The 18,714-nt window shown below is 41.2% G+C and overlaps 2 protein-coding genes and 1 long non-coding RNA gene across 4 annotated transcripts; 1 reads left to right on the top strand and 2 right to left on the bottom strand.

Annotated features, from left to right (window-relative positions):
- Positions 1-7,307: 7,307 nt before the first annotated feature.
- LOC139830271 (uncharacterized) lies at positions 7,308-11,543 on the top strand. The gene is made up of 2 exons (XR_011742248.1): positions 7,308-7,737; positions 11,156-11,543. It is a non-coding gene; the product is annotated as an uncharacterized lncRNA (long non-coding RNA).
- On the bottom strand, positions 8,421-10,645 carry LOC139830782 (protein FAR1-RELATED SEQUENCE 5-like). Its single transcript, XM_071819613.1, has 4 exons — positions 9,052-10,645; positions 8,785-8,981; positions 8,596-8,717; positions 8,421-8,478 (listed from the first exon to the last, which is right to left on the bottom strand). Exons 1-4 carry the CDS (start codon positions 10,643-10,645, stop codon positions 8,421-8,423), a joined length of 1,971 nt encoding a protein of 656 aa, XP_071675714.1.
- Positions 11,544-12,939: 1,396 nt separating the features above from the next.
- On the bottom strand, positions 12,940-18,488 carry LOC127348104 (uncharacterized). Of its 2 annotated transcripts, none has more exons than XM_071819524.1 (6): positions 18,421-18,488; positions 18,063-18,351; positions 17,863-17,927; positions 17,472-17,796; positions 17,193-17,337; positions 12,940-13,278 (listed from the first exon to the last, which is right to left on the bottom strand). In XM_071819524.1, exons 1-6 carry the CDS (start codon positions 18,447-18,449, stop codon positions 13,133-13,135), a joined length of 999 nt encoding a protein of 332 aa, XP_071675625.1. In that variant the 5' UTR covers positions 18,450-18,488; the 3' UTR covers positions 12,940-13,132. The 2 variants fall into 2 exon arrangements, with proteins under 2 accessions (XP_071675625.1, XP_071675626.1); XM_071819525.1 differs by having other exon boundaries at positions 17,472-17,793.
- Between the last annotated feature and the right edge of the window lie 226 nt (positions 18,489-18,714).

Here is an 18,714-nt window from a genome sequence, read left to right as displayed (position 1 = left end):
TTGTGGCTACTCAACCTTTGCTTGCATATTTGGGGATCATACTAGATATGAATGCCAATATGCTTGCCTGATGAAATCTAGGGTTTGCTGATGGTTACTTGCTTAGGATCTACTGTGTAGTCTTTATTAGCTGCTAATCCTTGCAATACATCTACTGGTGCTATATGTGCATATGATCTGGCTAGTGTGTGCATCTGTGCATGGTTGCTAGCTTCTGTGTACAAGATCTGTATCTAGATGATTTCCATTTTTAGTGGCTTTTAGACTGGCAGTAATCCTTGGTGAAAACCAAGTGATGATCTACCCACTTGAGCATCTGCTCAATCCCATGATTATGTCATGCATAATTTATGGATCAGATCCATTGGATCTGTCCAGGAACTTGGTATACCTTGTTCCAGCTCCTAGTATGAGATGTTTTGTTGTTGCAGACTTGTGGTTTTGTGCACAGCCCTTCACCTCCAGGCTCTGGTTGATCTTCTCAGGTCACCATGATTCCTGGTGGCTAAGTGGTTGTGTGTTGGTGCTGTTCTTGAGTATGAACTGGATGAACTTGTGTTGGCTCTAGCTTCACCCTTACCTGGTGAATTATCCTATCTATCGACTGTCAAGGTTCTAGGGTTTGTGTTCTATTTATATGCTCCCTACTTCTACTCTGGCCATGACACACAAGGCCTGGTTACTTTGTGACTCATCCCTTGCATTGCCTTGCTGTTGCTTGGTTAGCAACAGCCCTCATATGCTGAAACTTGAGCCCCTGTGGCTGCTCAGGTTTGGTCTGCCTTGGTCTTATCTTGTGCTGTCTAGGAATTTGGACAAGCACAAGTGTGCAGTGACAGTATTCACTGTCCAAACTGAATTTCTGTGATTTGTGCTAACTGTCCAAACTGAATTTTCTAACACTTACATTCTGGTCTAGCACTTGTTATTTGTTTTACAGGTTTGAAATGGAATATGGCCAGAAGATCATCTTCAAGTCATTTAGTCTAGGTTTTAGTTTAGAACAAACTTGTAATCTTCCTTTTTATATTTCTGTTAATTATTCCTCAATTCTTGTATCAAGAATATTGTAAAGATTTTGTAATTTGTGTTATGTATCAATAAAGCTCAAGTTTTGTTTATGAGCTTTTGTCTTATGTAGTATTTCTATTCTTGATTAAATATTGTATTTGAGATTCAATTTGAAATTCAAAGTCATTTGAATTTATAAGTTGTGTTTGAATTATGAATTTCATTCTTTATTGTGTGATGCTTATTGTTAAATGTGTTAACACTTGTCAAATGCAATAATTCCCCAAATCAATAAGATACAAAAGAGATCATCTCGAAATTGCCCTAACTCACATTGCCTAACCCTAAGTGCAAAATGAGAGAGAACCTCGATCCCTCTTCGGTTTAGTTGCAATAAGGCGCGAAAATTTCCCCCGTTTTGCGATGAAATGCACATCCCATTTCTAAATCTACCCTTCGTTGTTCCTATGTTCTGGGTTATTACAATCGTCGAGAAAAATTGAAGCTGTACCTCCAATACACATCTTTCAATTGAACGAGAAAATATAGTACACATAATAAAAATAGATCGGGCCTATTAAAGATCCCGTGGCACATGGAAACATTTTTTCTTGTTGTGCGGCTGAATGCTAATGGCACAAAACAAGAATTGTATGCTTAGTCTTGAGGCAGGCCCACACTGAAGTCATTTCCGGGCTTTCAGAAAAAGTTCACAACAAGCCATTTAGAAATAAGAATCAACCTATAGGGCATTCATCGCACACGACTATGACTAACGTTATCATGTGTGAACATTTTGCGACAATTTTTTAATCTTTTCCGTCTTTTCTCATCTGCGGTACTCAAACGGTACAATATGTAAAAGTCACGTGTCTAACTTTCAGTCGACGCCTTGCCTTTGCCGTAATGTTTGACACACCCCACCATTACGGTACACATGCAGTTCACTTCGTCATGGTTCCACCAAGAAGACCGCTCACCTCTCGTACATCGTGCAATGGTAGCCGTAGGCGCACCATTGCCATTTAGAGCCAGGCCCCTTAGGTGGCGTAGGAGGCACCTCACGTGGCGGAGCGGGCGCCTCCGGTGGCCGAGGAGGAGCAGGAGCAGTCCATCCAACTAACCAACAACCAAGACAACGAAGAAGGCAAAATGAATTCGGAGGGCATGGAAGAGTGCACGGAGATGGGTGGGATTGTTGCGGCTGCCAAATAGGTGCATGACAAAATATCGCAAACACCGGTTTGTTCAAATAGAATCGTATGCGGGGGAAGGTATCGCAAACGATGTCAGCTTGCTGTGCAAATGATTTTTTCTTCGAAATTGTTTGCGAATATTTTGGTCGTGAAATGTTCCCGCGAGTTCACCAATATCGTTCAAAATGCGGAATCAAAATCTTTGCGCCGTTTACCTCCTTGCCTATAAAATGTATCGCTCACTCTTCCCTCTAGCGGCCTACCCACCTCTCCACCATTCCTCCCCGCCAATCCACTCTAGGTTGCATCGATCTTGCGCCGTTAGATGCGGATGATGAGCATTCCTCGCAGCACAACGGTGCTGGGGGAAGCATCATCAACCTCACGGGGAGGAGCACACTCCAGAGTAGGAGGAGCATGTTGCAGAGGAGGAGGATCTGGCCGGGATGGAGGAAGACTTGGAGGAGCAGATGATGCTGGGGAAGTCCATCAAGTTAGCGCGACGTGAGGAAGAAGTTGTGCATCGCGTGGTGGAGTACTCCTTCGAGACTCTCCGCGAGGACCAGTTGCATGCATGGTTGCACGCCAAGAAGAATGTTTAATACATGACATAGTTATTACCAGCTTTATTATGCCTTATATATGTATATAATTTTTGTGGTTAAATAGAAGAGGGAGAATAGCGAAAAGAAAATAAGTTAGACTCTAAATTAAGAGTAAGCTACAGATATTTTTTGTGGCTATAAGATGGACCATGTATAAAAAATAGCACTTTTTTGGAGTGGCGTTTTGGCACCCGGGAGCATATGCTCCCGGTTTTTAAACTTCGTTTTATTGCACTTTTAAAATGTTGAAAAATTAAACACAAAATTTAGTGGATACATCTCGAAATTCTACACGTTCACAAAGTCGTTCCACAGAAAACCGACATTTTGAGTGTCATCTGTAAAAAAGACAAATTTTTCTATAAAAAGGTTGTGTACAAGACATTTTGTTTGTCTTTTTCACACAAGTCACAAAAAATATCGTTTTTTCGCAAGACTTGATGTGCACACGTAAAATGTTGATATGTAAGCGAGAATTTTTTTTCCGAAGTTTTTGAACATTTCAAAATGTTTTTTCGGTGGCAGGAGCATATGCTCCCATGTGCCGAATAGAATTTCCGGCTTTTATATAGCTACCTAATATGTGTATAGCTATAAGATTGAATATAGCCAAGAGTTTGGCTGTACTTACTCCCTCCATCATCATAAAAGTGGACGACAGAGTTATCCAATATATATTAAGAATTTTGCAATAAAAAAGTGGCACACACCATCTCTCACCCTATTAAACTTTCTACTTCTAATGAGCTAAGCGTAGGTAGAAAATAAAGAGACCGCATGCTAGAACCAGAGAGAAGCATTTTTTTTTCCTACTTTAGAATGCATTGGATATGGAGAAATACACTTTTATAGATAAATTTTAAATCTAAACAATTACTTTTCGAGGACGGAGGGGAGTATTATTATTATGTCTCTTATCATGAGGAGGAAGGGTGGATCACGAGCCATGTTCTCAAGTGGTAGCATGGTCCATCTATCGTCGATGAAAGTACTGCAGTGGCAGGTAATGGTTAGGATAGCCTAATAAATTCAGTTCTCCATCAAATGGACGCATCGAATCGATCTATACTCAGTATTTTGTATTTGCTCTTCGCGGGGGCGCATCTGATTCTGAGGCAACTGGTCGCTCTGCACGGGGCGAACATGCACGTCGCGAAAGAGGCAGGTAGGAGCATCTCCACTCGGCCCTCTCAAAAAATGTTCAGCACCATGATTTGGAGCGTATTTACGGACAGGACCGAATAAAAAGAGATAAAATATCTGTACAAAAAATGCTTTTTCCAATCATATCGCTCAAACAGTGTCTAGATCTTTATCGGAAAAAAAACAGTATTTAGATGCATGCATTTTAATAGAGGGGTCATCCCATTTGAAAAAATATGTGAGAGACAATGTGGGAAAAAAAGAAAATAACATATGAGGACTAGGGGCTGCAAACATGCGTCCGGACGATGTTCTTGTATCCGGCGTCCCCGGTAGAGCATGTATATTAGCTGGTTTAAAGTTGTATATAGCTGCAATCAAAGTTGTCTATCGCTGAAACAAAATTATTTATAACTACATTAACTTTGCCCTCATGTTGTTGTGAAGTTGCTTACGGTATTCTAGAGTTATCCACATCGGCACTGAAGTTGCATCATGTTGCTTGGAAGTTGTATGTCATTATTCTGAAGCTGACTATAGCTTCACTAAAGTTGCATGCTGATGTGTCATTTTCAACGCACTACTAACCGTTGTTGCTATGAAGTTGCGTATTATTGTTGCGAAGTTACCTGTTGGTATTGGAAAGTTACCTACCACTACACACTACGGGAAAAAATGCAGTTGCCGTGCAGTGCATCTTTGCCGTGTGTTTCCGCACGGCAAAGCGCACGTAGAAAAACGCACGGCAAAGATTTTGGCCACGGCAAACACAGACACGAACGCACGGCAAAGATTTGATTCATGGCAACGACGGAGGAGAGCGCACGGTAAAGAAAGTTGCACGGCAAAGGACTAACATAGCGCACGGCAAAGATAGGCTACACTGCAAAGACGCTGGCACACGGCAAAGCACAAAAGGCATCGCCGTGCACGCCTTTGCCTAGTGTTTTTAACAAACGCACGGCAAAGCAAGCCTTTGCCTAGTGTTTTTAACAAACACACGGCAAAGCAAGCCTTTGCCTAGTGTAAGCGCACGGCAAAGATGTAAAAACTGGATTTCTTCTCGGCTCAAAAGGTGTGGCGTGGTATAGTTATCAACAAACGAACGTTTAGCTCAGTAGCAAGGTTGCACGATTTCCCTACTCTGCGTCCTAGGTTCGAATCCCAGACCGACCAGTTTGGAGCTTTTTTTTTTTTTAGATAAAACATATTTAGCACACGGCAAAGAAGCGACCTTTGCCGTGCGGCGTCGCACGGCAAAGACCTTTGCCGTGCAACATTGGCGAGGCGCACGGCAAAGAAGCCTTTGCCGTCAATGACTTTACCGTGCGGTCGTGCATATAAGGCCCTTTGCCGTGCAAATAGTTGCACGGCAAAGACAGTTTTTCCCGTAGTGACAGCATAGTGATGTCTACAAGTATAAGGGATTGTTGAAATCTTTCATAAGAAGTGTTACCTAAATTTATAGTTCGATTCAAGGGGAGCACAAGAATACCAATAAGATTTTAGCCATTGAGACGTCACTCTCAACCACACGTATATATCAATAAATTCATCGAGAAAACGGTGATTTGTAGTTGTTGATTCAAAGCAGTAAATATGTAGTAGACAATAGAACTAAATGTCTTGTTTTCACCAGAAGTAAAGATGTGTAACTTTCAGTAACTAAAACTGTAAGCATGAGGTGATAGCGGGTTGTTGCATGAATAATATTGATCATATAATGTAATCCTAATTACATAGCACATATCTGTAATTCAGTTGCGTGTAGATATGTGATCCAAATATAATTATGCATACTAAGAAGATAATTTGCATAATATTTTTTGCCCTACCCCCATTTCACCGGGGCTAATTTGGAACTACATAAAATTAAGGTTTATCATTTTGAATAGCTCAGAACAACAGAGCATTAAATTTCATGAATACAGAATATCCTCGAACTATCACATATTCCGTTTGGGTTTCCCTAACTGTCACTTTAGGGATTCGTAGGTTTAACATAATAATAAGCAATACACCTTCGTATAAATACCAATATTATATATATGATATAGCAATATAGGTTCAGTATTAAAATCATGTCACTCGGGTCCTACCAATAAGCATTAAACATAGTATAGGTGTACCAACATTCATACATGAATATCCTCAAGACGAATACGTTAAATCTCGATACATACGGATGATTACGTGATCAATCTCATCCAAACTCCAGCCACCTTATATGCCTACACAGAACTACTCATTCATGATGATGGAGAGTGAGCACATGGTTGTTGGTGATGATGTTGGTGACGGTGATGATAAATAAGCCCTCAAAATCCCCCTCTCAGGAGTGGAGAATAGGGTCAATCTTACCCTCGAAACGAAGATCGTGGATGTGGCGACACTCTGTTTCGCGAAAAACTCCGTGGCTTCGGCAGGGTAGGTTTTTAGGGTATATAAACGAAAGATGGAGATGAGGCGAAACTCAAGGGCCAAGTAGGCCCTAGTGGTGCGCCACTAGCCTTTGGTCTTTATGGCTCCTCTTGCGTGATTCCAAGCTCTAGACTTTTTGTTTTCGTGAAAAATTTCGTGGTATTTTTTCTTGATTTTATTTTCTATGAAGATAGATGAAAAAAAAACTTTTGCTAAAAATTGCAAGATTTATTAATTTTACATATGTATGGCGAGATTCCGTCTCGTTCTCCTGGTGTGATACAGTGACGGCCACCTGCGGAGCTCGAAAGGGAACCGCAGCGGACACAGATCAGGTGACATGCACCTTTTGCATGTTACCGTGTGACATGCGGTCTAAATTCAAATTTAAACATTGCGAAAAAATTGAGAAAAATCATGCATGTTCATAGCACATATTAAGATAACCTCTAAAAATTTCAGATCAAAATTCGAAACATACATCGAGAAACAAAAAAAGAAAAATCTGTCATGAATAGTTACCGAATTCAAATATGAGTTTCTCTGTAGACTATTGACATCTGAGTTTCTCTTTTTTGTTTCTCGATGTATGTTTTGAATTTTGATCTAAAATTTTTAGAGATTATCTTAATATGTGCTGTGAACATGCATGATTTTTTTCAGATTTTTTAGCAATGTTTAAATTTGGATTTAGACCGCATGTCCGTGTTCCCACGAACTGCTCCCATCGGTGTTCCCTGCGTACGTGGCGAGCATCCAGCGTACCCACCTTTTCCTCTCCCTAGCGCTACTTTCTGACTTGAAAAAAGAAGACAAATACAACCGTAATACTCCGAGAACAGCTTCGGCTTTCTTCACCTTCGAGCTAGGACAAGACGATGAATCCCATGGTCTCCGGTCACGGCTACCGTCCTCCCCGCCCCCTCCCCGCCCTCCTTCCCTCCCTCCGACGTCGTTCCCCTTCCCTTACTTTCTGTTGCTGCAGTCCTTCATCCCCTTTCTGTAGCTTGGTCCGTTCGTGTCCTCCGGTCGCCGCCTCATTATTCCAGCCGGCGGCCCCGTTCCCTCCCTCAGCCGATGCCCTTGCGCTATCTCTCCGACGGCCTCTCCTCCCGCACTTCCCCTACCAGGGTACCTCCATTCATCCGCTGCTCTGAAACCTCTTGGGGTTGCACTGGCGGCAGCAGCACTCGTCTTCGAGTACGGAGATGGAGGTCGTAGACGCGCAACAGAGGTGGCGCCGACTTGCGTCGTCGGTCCAGGCCGTGCTGCGGTGCCTCCTCCCGTCCGGAAGCGAACCGGCGCCGGCGTTCGTCTAATTGTTTCGTCTCCACCTCGTACCTCCACAGGAGACAACACAGGTAATTTTCTTTTGCTGATTATTACGATTGGAGCATAATTGATTTATATGTACTGTACTTCTCATCTTTGTTGATGATGCAAGTATTTGAGGCCAATTTTGCCCCTGTATCTGACCGTCCCTGTCTGACCAATAGTGTACATGATACAAATGTGCTTGTTCAGAATTAACAACCAAGAGTGGTGAAAGACAATGAATTTCAATTGAATACCTTTCGTTACAAGTTTTTATAAAAGTACTTGGAACTAGCAAGTCAAAATATAAAGAGTTTGAATCTCGTAACACATTGATTAAGTTGGCTTCTGTTGATAGAAGTAGGCTTGATTTTGTCCTGTCATTGTACTAGCGCTCGAGGTACCAATGGCTGGCTGCATTGAGGGATGCATAGCTGAGTTGAACTGTGTCTGTTGCAAATAGGTATAGTTCTGATTTGTCGGAATTCCTGGATCGCTTTGTCCCTATGAAAATATGTAACAAAGCTTAGTAAGTCTTAAGTTTTAAGATGATAAACTTAACATTGTTGAATTTGAACTGATGTACCATTAGTGCACTGTATGAGTGCGATTCATTGGGATGGTACACTCCTAGAGTGCCTTGACCCTATAAACAGAAGTAGCAAATCTCAGTGTCACCAAAGTTTTAAGATTTTAGCACTGAAATTATTGATTGTAGGCTGGTATACCATTAATGTATTGTATGGATGTAATCCATTGGGATGGTAGACTCCTGCAGCGCCTTGACCCTGTAAAAAGAAATATGAAAGCTCAGTATCACCGTAGTTTTAAGATGATAAAGCTTAACATGGTTGATTGTATACTGCTGTGCCATTAGTGTATTGTAAGGCTGTAATTCTGCAAACAATCTTTCGTTTTGTGTTGACATGGGGATGGTACCAACTGATGGCTGCATTGGAGTATTTATGATTGGGCTGTACTGTAACTTATATGTAGGAATTTGACTTGTGAAAGATTCTAAGTGTCCCTGTCAAAAGTTACAAAGAATGTTCAGTAACTAAAGTTTTATGTGGAACAATCAAGACAGTTTATACCATTGAGGCGCCATGAGGTAGCGGTTGTGCATTTTCGGTGTTATTTTTCTTTTTCTTCTTTGATTTTGCTTTCTCCAAACCACCAATAGGTCTTCTTGATCCTCGGACATCCTTCTCCTTGACCTTGATGCCTTTTGGTTCAACAAGCCCCTCGTTGTGTTTTGATACTCTACTAGAGTCAATCTTCAGAGGTGCAACTATAGCGAAAAAAAGTAAATCTTAGTTCGACATTACTCTACAGAATTAAAAATATAGCATAGTACACACCTTCTGAACCGGAGGAACTGCCCAAATCAGGATCAGCTCTAATTTTCAAACATTTCTCCACATTCTGTGCTAGTTGTGCTGCGCAATTAGCAGCTTCATTGTATGATTCTTCAGACTCCGCGGCACGAGCAGCTATTTTGACAAACATTTTGCATAAGTCTTTGTAGCGACTTGACATTCTTTCTTTTGGGTTGTCATGTAGGTTGCGATTGCTTGTTATCTGCAGAACTTTTGCATCAATTGTCCATCTTTTTAAGATGTATTTTTCGGGGATATGCTTGATATTATTAATATCAAGTATCTTTAAGCAATGGGAGCAAAGTATTCCAGCAAATTCAAACTTCTTGCAACTGCAAATGACTGTTTCTTCTTTTGGAACAAATCTGACAATATGCTCACGATGTGTACCATGAAAATTTACTCTGTAAACCTTCTTCTCTAGGTCACTATCATCACAAAGAAATGTGTCATAGTTGAGGGTCCGAAGCACTTGTTCCTGAAACAGCTTAAATATTGCTGGAGTATATGTAGTTGCACCTTGCCTTAATACATAGCTAGACTCTGCCATGAGCTTGGGAGTAGTTTGTGTTGCTCTAAAGTCATACTTTACCTCTTCATCTCTTTTATCTGCAACTAGCCGTTCAAAATGCTCAAAAAAAGTAAGCATGTCATATTTAATATTAATGTAACTCTTGAGTTCGTTGTTCATGCTCTCGCTCCTTTGAGTAGTGCTCATGTGGGCAGAAAATGTATTTCTCCCATATACTAGTGCCCATTGCTCCCTTTTCTCAAATATCCTTTGGAGCCATGCATTTTCTTGTAGTCCATATTTATGAAGCATTCCATTCCATGCAGTTATAAATTCATCTTCCTCCTCAATATCATAGATACAATGCTGAAAATCAGCATTAAACTTCTTATAGTCCGGAACAACTCCAGCAAGGTGCTTGCAAGCGTTCTGATTCATATGCCATACACAAAGTTTATGGTGAGTAAAAGGCAGGACTATACTGATTGCCTTGGCCATTGCTGCATCTTCGTCAGTCAAAATTGTTAGTGGATATTTTCCTGACATAACTTTTAGAAAAGTTCTAAAAAGCCAACCAAAACTCTCAGCAGTTTCATCATAGAGAAGTGCAGCACCAAACACCATTGTTTTCTTATGATTATTCACTCCAACAATCAAACCAAATGGACGCCCATCGTCTAGTTTCCTGTATGTGGTGTCAAAGCATATAACATCACCAAATATTGCATAGTCTGAGACCATTTTGGAGTCGGCCCAAAAGATATTAGTTATCAAATCATCCTCATCGATTTGAATTGAATAAAAAAAATTGACATCTTCGGATACTTTCTTCTCCATGTATTCTAGCACTCCCCCTGTGTCACCTTGCTTTACTTTTAATGTTCTCTTTGAGTACAGCCGATTTTTCATATCTACCCGTGTAAAGCCAAGACTTCCAATTCCACCTGCATCTTTGGCCATAAGATCAATAGTTGCTTTGTTTGAAATTCCCACAGACTTTGCAACCTCGGCATTTGCTAATTGTGCTTCAGTTACTTTCCTGTGGGATCTCAAGTATTGGGCCATATTTCCAGTAGCAAGAACATGGTTATGTGTTTCTTCAAATTCATACACATGATAAAGTCCATTTTTTAGACTTATCTTCATACGAGCACCACACCCACATCTTGTTTGAGGCCTACTGTAACTAAATGTATCATCTCTTTTATCTTCACCACGGATTCCTGTTGGTTCACGTTATTCAGTAAGTGCATCCAAAAATGATTATGAAAGGATCAAATTACATGTAGTCCATACCTTGACGGGAACATAAAAAAGTCCGATGTTGTATTGTATCGGTGTTCTTTACTTTATGGTGACTCCCTCTTCGTGTGCTAAAACCAATAGTTTCTGCATATTTGTTATAAAACAAATAGGCTTCCTGTTCAGATAAGAATTCCATACCGACCTTTGGTACTCTCTGATCAATACCATCAGTGACAATGGTAGCGCCAGTTTCATGTGCATCCTATATAAGATAGTATTTCACTATAGTCAGTGTACATATTGTTGAGATCAGATCTGTTTGCATTGCAGGATGGGAAGTAAATGGCCAGTTCAAAAAGAAGATATTAGAACTAGAAAACGAAATCATGAGGATTGGGAGTGCTGTTTCTTACTGCCTGTTGTTGTGATTCATCATGGTGCTCACGGTTCACAGGATCAATCCTTGAAGAAGCCATCAATGGACAAGGGAGAATTTGCCTGGGACTTATTGAATTCGCATCAGCTTGTCCCTAGATTCGTTGATTGATGGAGGTCTTCTACACTTGTATATTTTCTGTAATCTGGCTCCGCTTCTCCCTGGTTGTGTATGCTGTACGTAGATGAAGGAGGTGCGATTTGTTGTTCTGTGCATCAAGTGTTTTTGGCGCGCAGAGGTATATTGTATTGTTATTTGGCGCGAAGGAGAAAGTTTCCCTCCTGTATTTTGTTAGATGCAGATTCAGTGCCGAGAATTACGTGAAGGGATACGGTCGTATTTCTCTTTTTTTCTGGGAGAAAAAATCACGTTTGGGGAGGAAAAGGTGGGTACGCCTGGATGCTCGCCACGTACGCACGGAACACCGATGGGAGCAGTTATTGGGAACAGGCAAGCCCCGTCCGCATGTCACCTGATCTGTGTCCGGACGGCCCGGAATGATTGGTGGCTTCTGAAAGTGCCGCGCCGGCCAAGCCTGGTCCGCTGGGCTTCTGCTCGCGGACAGCAGCGGCTTCGATGGGCGTGGCAGGAGGAAGGAGAGGAGCGGAGCTGCATGTGGATCTCCCGATGTCCAGCATGCTGAGACTGAGGCGTGGAGATGAGGGGAGGCCGACGGAGCAGCGTGCAACTGACGGGACGAGGGAGGTGCGGCGAGCGGAGCTCCGGGAGCCGCCCAAATGGCGCGTGCCAAGAACGTCCTTTGAGCCGCTTGAGGCGCCTCGTTGCTCCGGTCAGTGTCTCCCCGTGTCGTGTGAGTCATCCTCGCCGCAGGAGCCAGGTAACTATTTTGTTCGACAAACCTGGGAGGGGACAAATTTATTGCTCACTAATTTTCAATCGTACCATTTGAAAATTGTCAAGTCTTCTTTCCCAGGATCAAGACGAGATAAACGAAGCCATGTTCTGCATGAATAAAGAATCAGACGGATCTGAACCCGAGATATGGCCAATAGAATATGTATAGTTGAGCTGCTCAGATCTCGGATTGCGAGGCTTTTAAAAAGGTCAGCTTGTCACCTCCCAATAGGTGATATTGATACACATGTCTGAATGTCTGATTGCATTTATCTGACAAACATTTGCAGCATATCCGATCTGCATCATAAACCTGAGAACCATTTGCAGCATATCCGGTCTGCATCCTAAACCTGTGGAAACTGGAGAGTGCTCGAGGAAAGAAGAAAATTACAGTCCAGTGCAGGCAGTTCAAACCGGCTTAAGGAAATGAGTAATGACAAGGTATGTACTCTTGGTTGTTTTGGTTTCTATAAAAAAGGATATATTCGTATTAGCTACAAAGAGTAACTTTTTAAACCAATTATCTCTTAGACAGACATACCTGCAATTACCGCACGAATATGTGAATACATCAATCTATTCATTGAAGGTTAATGATTACTGCAAGATGTTCAAGAATGAGAACCATCTTGGGAATGCTACAGTAATTACCTTATCACAGTATGCAAGATACTTACTTGTGGAAGACCTCAAGGGGGACAGTGATCCGCATAGAAGTACTGTATTGCTGGCTAGCGTTGCCTTCTTGTTCCTCGCTACCTTTGGTTCATACCGTCGCCGGCGCAGAAACTGGTTCATCCAGAAAGGTGTCTTCGCCATATTTTTTTTTCGATATGGGAGCATCGCCCCAGCCTCTGCATCAATAAGATGCACACGGCTAACTTTATTGAACAAAAAGTACGGAAAACAAGTACACAAGGTTCAGTATTACACTCATGGAAAAGCTAGGGTCGATATATGAATCAACCACAGAAAAATGCGACACAAAGACAGGCTATCCATCTGCTAATCTATTAATGTGTCGCCATCCAGAAGCCTGGAAAAAGAAGTCCTGAGCAACCACCAGCATCCGGTTGCATCCAGTAACCATATCCTCCCGTTGTTCCATAGGGAGAAGTAAAACCCATTGGTGAATCCAATGAGCAGCGCGTCGGATAACCTGCAAAAAATTAGTTCCATTTTGCTTGTTAAAAATGATATCATTCCTCGTCCTCCATACAGACCAGCATATAGCAGATATTCCCACACGAATTTTGTGTTTATCATCCTTACATATCCCATTGAGCCATTTACCGAACATATTAGTAACATTAGCTGGTGGAGGAATATTGTAAGTTAAATAAACCATACGCCAAATAATTTTTACGTACGGGCAAGTAATAAACAAATGGTTAACAGTTTCAGTGGAATCACAAAAACAACATTTTTGACACCCATTCCACTTTCTTTTAGCAAGATTATCCTTCGTAAGGAGCACTTTGTTACTAAGGAACCACATAAATTTTTTAATTTTGAGGGGAATCTTTAATTTCCACAAATATTTTCGAAGATAAATAGTATGTCCGTTCATCATATCGAGATACATAGACTTAACTGAGAACAGCCCAGAATCTGTAAGTTTCCAACAAAACACATCAGGTTCACTATTTAAAGAAATTGCCATTAGCTGTTGGCATAAATTCAGCCATTGTAACCAGTTGTTATCACTTAAACCTCTCCTAAAGGTGATATTCAAAGGTGTATGCGCCATAACCGTTAAAACAAGAATATTTTTATGTTGAACAATGTTGTATAAAGCTGGGTACTGTTGACACAGTGGGGCATCCGCTAGCCAAACATCCTCCCAGACCTAACTGTCATACCATTACCCACCTTAAAAAAAACCCGATTAAAAAATCCTCCTTTACCCGCATAAGTCCTTTCCAAAATTGTGAATCAGTAGGTTTTGCTACAGCTTGTGAAAGAGTTTTATTCTTGAGATATTTATTATACAACAGTTGCTGCCACATACCCTCTTCCGAAAGCAATTTAAACAGCCATTTACTGAGTAAGCATTTATTTTTTTAACTCAAGTACTTCGATCCCTAAACCCCCCTGATCTTTAGGTCTACACAAAATATTCCACCTAGAAAGTCGATATTTCTTTTTAGTCTCATCTGATTGCCAGAAAAATCTTGATCTATAGTAATCTAACCTTTTCCTCACCCCAACTGGGATTTCGAGGAAGGATAACATGAACATTGGGAGACTTGTCAGGACCGAATTGATTAAGACTAGTCTATCACCGTAAGAAAGCATTTTCCCACGCCAACAACTTAGCTTAGATGCAAAACGAGTCTCAACAAGGTTCCACTCCGCATTTCGGAGTGCCCTATAGTGAATAGGAATGCCCAAATATCTGAAAGGTAAAGATCCAGTTTCGCACCCAAAAATATTTCTATATTGATGCTCCATATCCCGAGCCTCACCAAAGCAAAAAATTTCACTTTTATGAAAATTTATTTTAAGGCCTGATAATTGTTCAAAAATAGAGAGAATAAGCTTCATATTAATCGCTTTAGCTATATCATGTTCCATAAATAAAATCGTATCATCCGCATATTGCAATATAGAAATCCCCCCGTCAATCAGATGTGGTAACAAACTTCCAACTTTCCCTTCTTCCTTAGCCCGAGAAATAAGGATAGCCAACATATCGGCAACAATGTTAAATAGTATCGGAGACAACGGATCCCCTTGGCGCAAACCTTTCCTAGTTTGAAAAAAATGTCCAATATCATCATTAACTCGAATACCTACACTCCCCCCTTGCACATATTGTCTAATCCTCTCACACCAAATAGGATCAAAGCCTTTCATACGAAGGACTTGTTGCAAAAAAGGCCATTTTACCTTATCATAAGCCTTCTCGAAATCAATTTTGAAGAGAACCCCATTAAGCTTTTTCCGATGTAATTCATGTATCGTCTCGTGTAATACCACCACTCCTTCTAAGATATGTCTTCCTGGTATAAAAGCAGTCTGTGTCGGTTTGATAACTTTCTGGGCTACTTCTGAAATTCGATTCGTCGCAACTTTAGTAAAAAATTTGAAACTAACATTCAGCAGGCAGATGGGTCTATATTGTTGAATTTGGGTAGCGTTTTCTTTTTTTGGGAGCAATGTGATAACTCCAAAGTTGAGTTTATACAAATCCAAATTTCCTTTCTGAAAGCACTCAAAAAGTGCCATCAAGTCTAATTTAATGACTTCCCAAAAGTGCTGATAAAATTCAGCCGGAAATCCATCGGGTCCAGGCGATTTATTATGCTCCATCTGCAAGATAGCTTTATGAATTTCCTCCATTGAGTAATTCATAATTAATAGACTATTTTCATTTGTCGACAATTGTGGAATATCATCAGTTCTGTTTTCATCCAAAGTGACAGAACTTGGATCTGGGTTGCCAAACAATTTTTTGTAGTATTCAGTTATGTAAATCTTTAGATTATCATCACCAACAATGGTACCTTCGTCTTGTTCTAACTGAAAATTTTTCTTTTTCCGATGTTTCCCATTTGCTATTAGATGAAAATACTTAGTATTGTCTCCTCCTTCCTGGATATATTTCACCTTTGCCCTTTGTGCCCATTTAATTTCTTCATCACGCCTAAGCTTGTTTAATTTTTCGTTGGCTATTTTCAGATCATTCTTCTCATTTGGAGATAGAGGAACGGATTCTGCCTTAATATCCAAAGCGTCAATAATAGCTAACAGACATTCCTTTTCTTTTTTGTATTTTCCACTTAAATTTTTTGCCCAACCCCGTAAAAAACGACGTAAGTGTCTTATTTTATTTTGCCAGGTTTGAATAGGAGTCTTCCCAATAGGTCCAGCAGCCCATTCAGCTGCAATCATATCATGGAAACCCTCCTGCTCTAACCATGATAGCTCGAAAGAAAAACGAACCTTGTTTCCTACATGAGCTTGACGACCAGCGTCAATGAGCAAATGGGTATGGTCCGAACCTGCCCTAGTCAAAGCCCGGACAGATACCATTGGAAATTTTTGCTCCCATTCGACACTAGTTAGGACTCTATCCAATTTTTCATATGTTGGATTATCTCTTCTACTTGCCCAAGTAAATTGTCTTCCTGACAGCGCAATCTCTCTTAGATTCAGATTTTCAATTATAGCGTTAAAAACAAAAGGCCACCTAGGATTGAAATTATCATTACTTTTATCCTGTGGTCTCCTTAAAATATTAAAATCCCCTGCCAGCAACATTGGCAGAGTCTCAGAATCACACATCCTTACTAACTCCGCAAGAAAATCATGTTTGAACTTGTCCTGTGCCGCCCCATACACCGGCACAAATAACCATTCAAAACCATCTATCTTTGATTTAATAGCCAACTTAACACAAAAATCTCCACTATCAACTCTATTTACTTTCAATGTAGCAGAATTTATTCCTACTAAAATACCCCCCGATCGTCCCTGCAGAGGTAAGCAAAACCAAGCGAACTCCTTTCCCGCCGACAAATCTCTAAGGAAAGGTATAGAAAAATGCGACCGGCCTGTCTCTAATAAAGCAAAAAAATCCAGGTCATACTCCCTAATAGATTCTTTAACAAAAAGATGTTTTCCGGGATCCTTAAATCCTTCACTGTTCCAGGTAATTCCTTTTAAATTATGCATTAAGATTTCGTAGTTTTAACCCGAATACGGTTACTCCTCCTAACATTATTCTTATCATAGGATTTTTTCCGTCTTTTCTTATCTTTAATAATGATAGGAGTAAACTTATTTAACTCATCCCCAACAAAATCCTCTTCATTTTCCAAATCTTCACACAAATTAGATGCACGGGAAACTATCAAACAAGCTGAATCAAAAGCAGTGTTGCTAGTTTTTTTATCCTTTTTTCCAAAACAGTAAGCATGCGGCCCATTTCAATTTCTTTCATTAGGTTCACTGAAGCAATATTCTCCGAATGCGAATTACCCAGCGATACCCCCAAAGAATTAGCATGCTGAATAATCTCATCCTCGGAGAAAGAAATTAAAGAGTTGGTTTGTATCTTAGGCGTACCTATCACAGGTATTTCATCTCGCTTCTGAAGAATCATTCTCGCCCTCTCCATTTGAGTAGCGTCATAATTTGGCTGAGCGCGCAACCTTCCACTCGATCGCACACTTTGCATAGTTGTCTCTTCAATACCCCCAAAATCAACAATCTGTTTGTAAGAGAAAGGTGAAACCAAAGACATATTATTCTCACCCGGAACAGAAGCTCCTTGTGTATATTATCTGACAAAGAGAGAGACAGATCCTCTTGATTCAAAGAATGTATAACATGTAATTTATTCACCTTATTTTTTTCCGCACCCTTGTGCTTAATGACAGTATGAATCGACGTAGTCTTGGTAGGCGTCGTCTGTATGGGTTTAGAAGGGCCATGCATACCAGGCCTAAAAGATTTTCCCTTCCCCATAGGCGAAGCAGAGCCAACAAAAGGGGACGGCTTGGAGATCGTCGGCGTGGCCAAAGCCACGTGTCCTGCTCCAGCAAGGTCCGATCTGCATGTGCCATGCACATCTGCCACAGTCGACGTCTTCTTTCCCGCTTTGTTATCTATCACCGTGTCTGGTAAAACAGTTTGTGCATACTTCTCACTGTCCTCCACAGCCATACTGCTAGATGAAAAATAAATCTTAGAGATGTTACACACGGGATTAGACGTAAGATGTACCTCATCATACCTTGGTAAATTCTTACAAGAAATAACAGTGTCAACAGCCAAAGAAAGACCAGGGTTACTCGCTCCCTGTGCAACAGAAGGACCAGGAGTATGAGTCTCCACAGAATTATTTAAAACATGCAACTGAGCTGGTTCATTCACCTTAGGTGTTGTAATGGAATTTGAAACAATTGATGCCATAACCGTACTAGAAGGAGGTACCTCAGAATGCATGATGTCAAAACGACCATGCGAGGTTGGCTGAGACACAACAGGTCCGCTCGCCGTCTTCGGCCCGCTCGGCGTGTGAGCCGCGGGTTCCAGTCTCGGCGCTGCATGGATCGATGGACGTGCAGCATGCAACGCCATCGTGATCGACGTGCCCCCTGTCTCCTCGCTAGCGACGGCAAACTCAGGTACCAGCACATCATTTTTTTGCTTGTTTGAGATGGAAATTAGATCAGCGCGAGGCACTACTGGATCATACTCCATAGCTCCCTCCGCAGCCGCACTAAAAGAAGAAAAAAGAACTTTAGGACTTAAACCCAAATTATGCGATCTGGACAAAACATCATCATACCTTGGTGTGTTTTCACTGTTTGGCGACATAAGATGGCCCGTATCCAAGACCACAGAACTATCCGTATTCATCAGCTACGAAGCACCGATACGGCGAGACAGATATGGCGATACGGATACGGGGATACGCGATACGGCAATTTCTAGAAACAACAATACGGCGATACGGCGAATATACATATAAAATTAATGAAATGCTATGCAATGACTTGTGAAGTCAAAGAATAATTGAGGTGGCGGAGGAGAGAACGATTCCAGGTTGCGGGGAGGCGATTCTAGATGGCGGCGAGCGACT

The sequence above is a fragment of the Lolium perenne genome, chromosome 4 (genome assembly GCF_019359855.2).
Source record: "Lolium perenne isolate Kyuss_39 chromosome 4, Kyuss_2.0, whole genome shotgun sequence".
Lineage (NCBI taxonomy): Eukaryota > Viridiplantae > Streptophyta > Magnoliopsida > Poales > Poaceae > Lolium > Lolium perenne.
This window is presented reverse-complemented; position numbering and strand designations above follow the sequence as displayed.

Bases quoted from the DNA above. Each gene is read 5' to 3' on its own strand.
- LOC139830782 (XM_071819613.1), bottom strand. From the start codon at position 10,645: ATGGCCCAATACTTGAGATCCCACAGGAAAGTAACTGAAGCACAATTA. The intron at 8,982-9,051 runs GTGTGTACTATG...TTTTCGCTATAG, and splicing joins CAGTTCCTCCGGTTCAGAAG to TTGCACCTCTGAAGATTGAC. The intron at 8,718-8,784 runs GTATAAACTGTC...AACTTTTGACAG, and splicing joins TACCTCATGGCGCCTCAATG to GGACACTTAGAATCTTTCAC.
- LOC127348104 (XM_071819524.1), bottom strand. From the start codon at position 18,449: ATGTCGCCAAACAGTGAAAACACACCAAG. The intron at 17,928-18,062 runs GTACCTCCTTCT...TCTGTTGCACAG, and splicing joins TTGACATCATGCATTCTGAG to GGAGCGAGTAACCCTGGTCT. The intron at 17,338-17,471 runs GTGAATAAATTA...TCTTACAAACAG, and splicing joins AGGGTGCGGAAAAAAATAAG to ATTGTTGATTTTGGGGGTAT.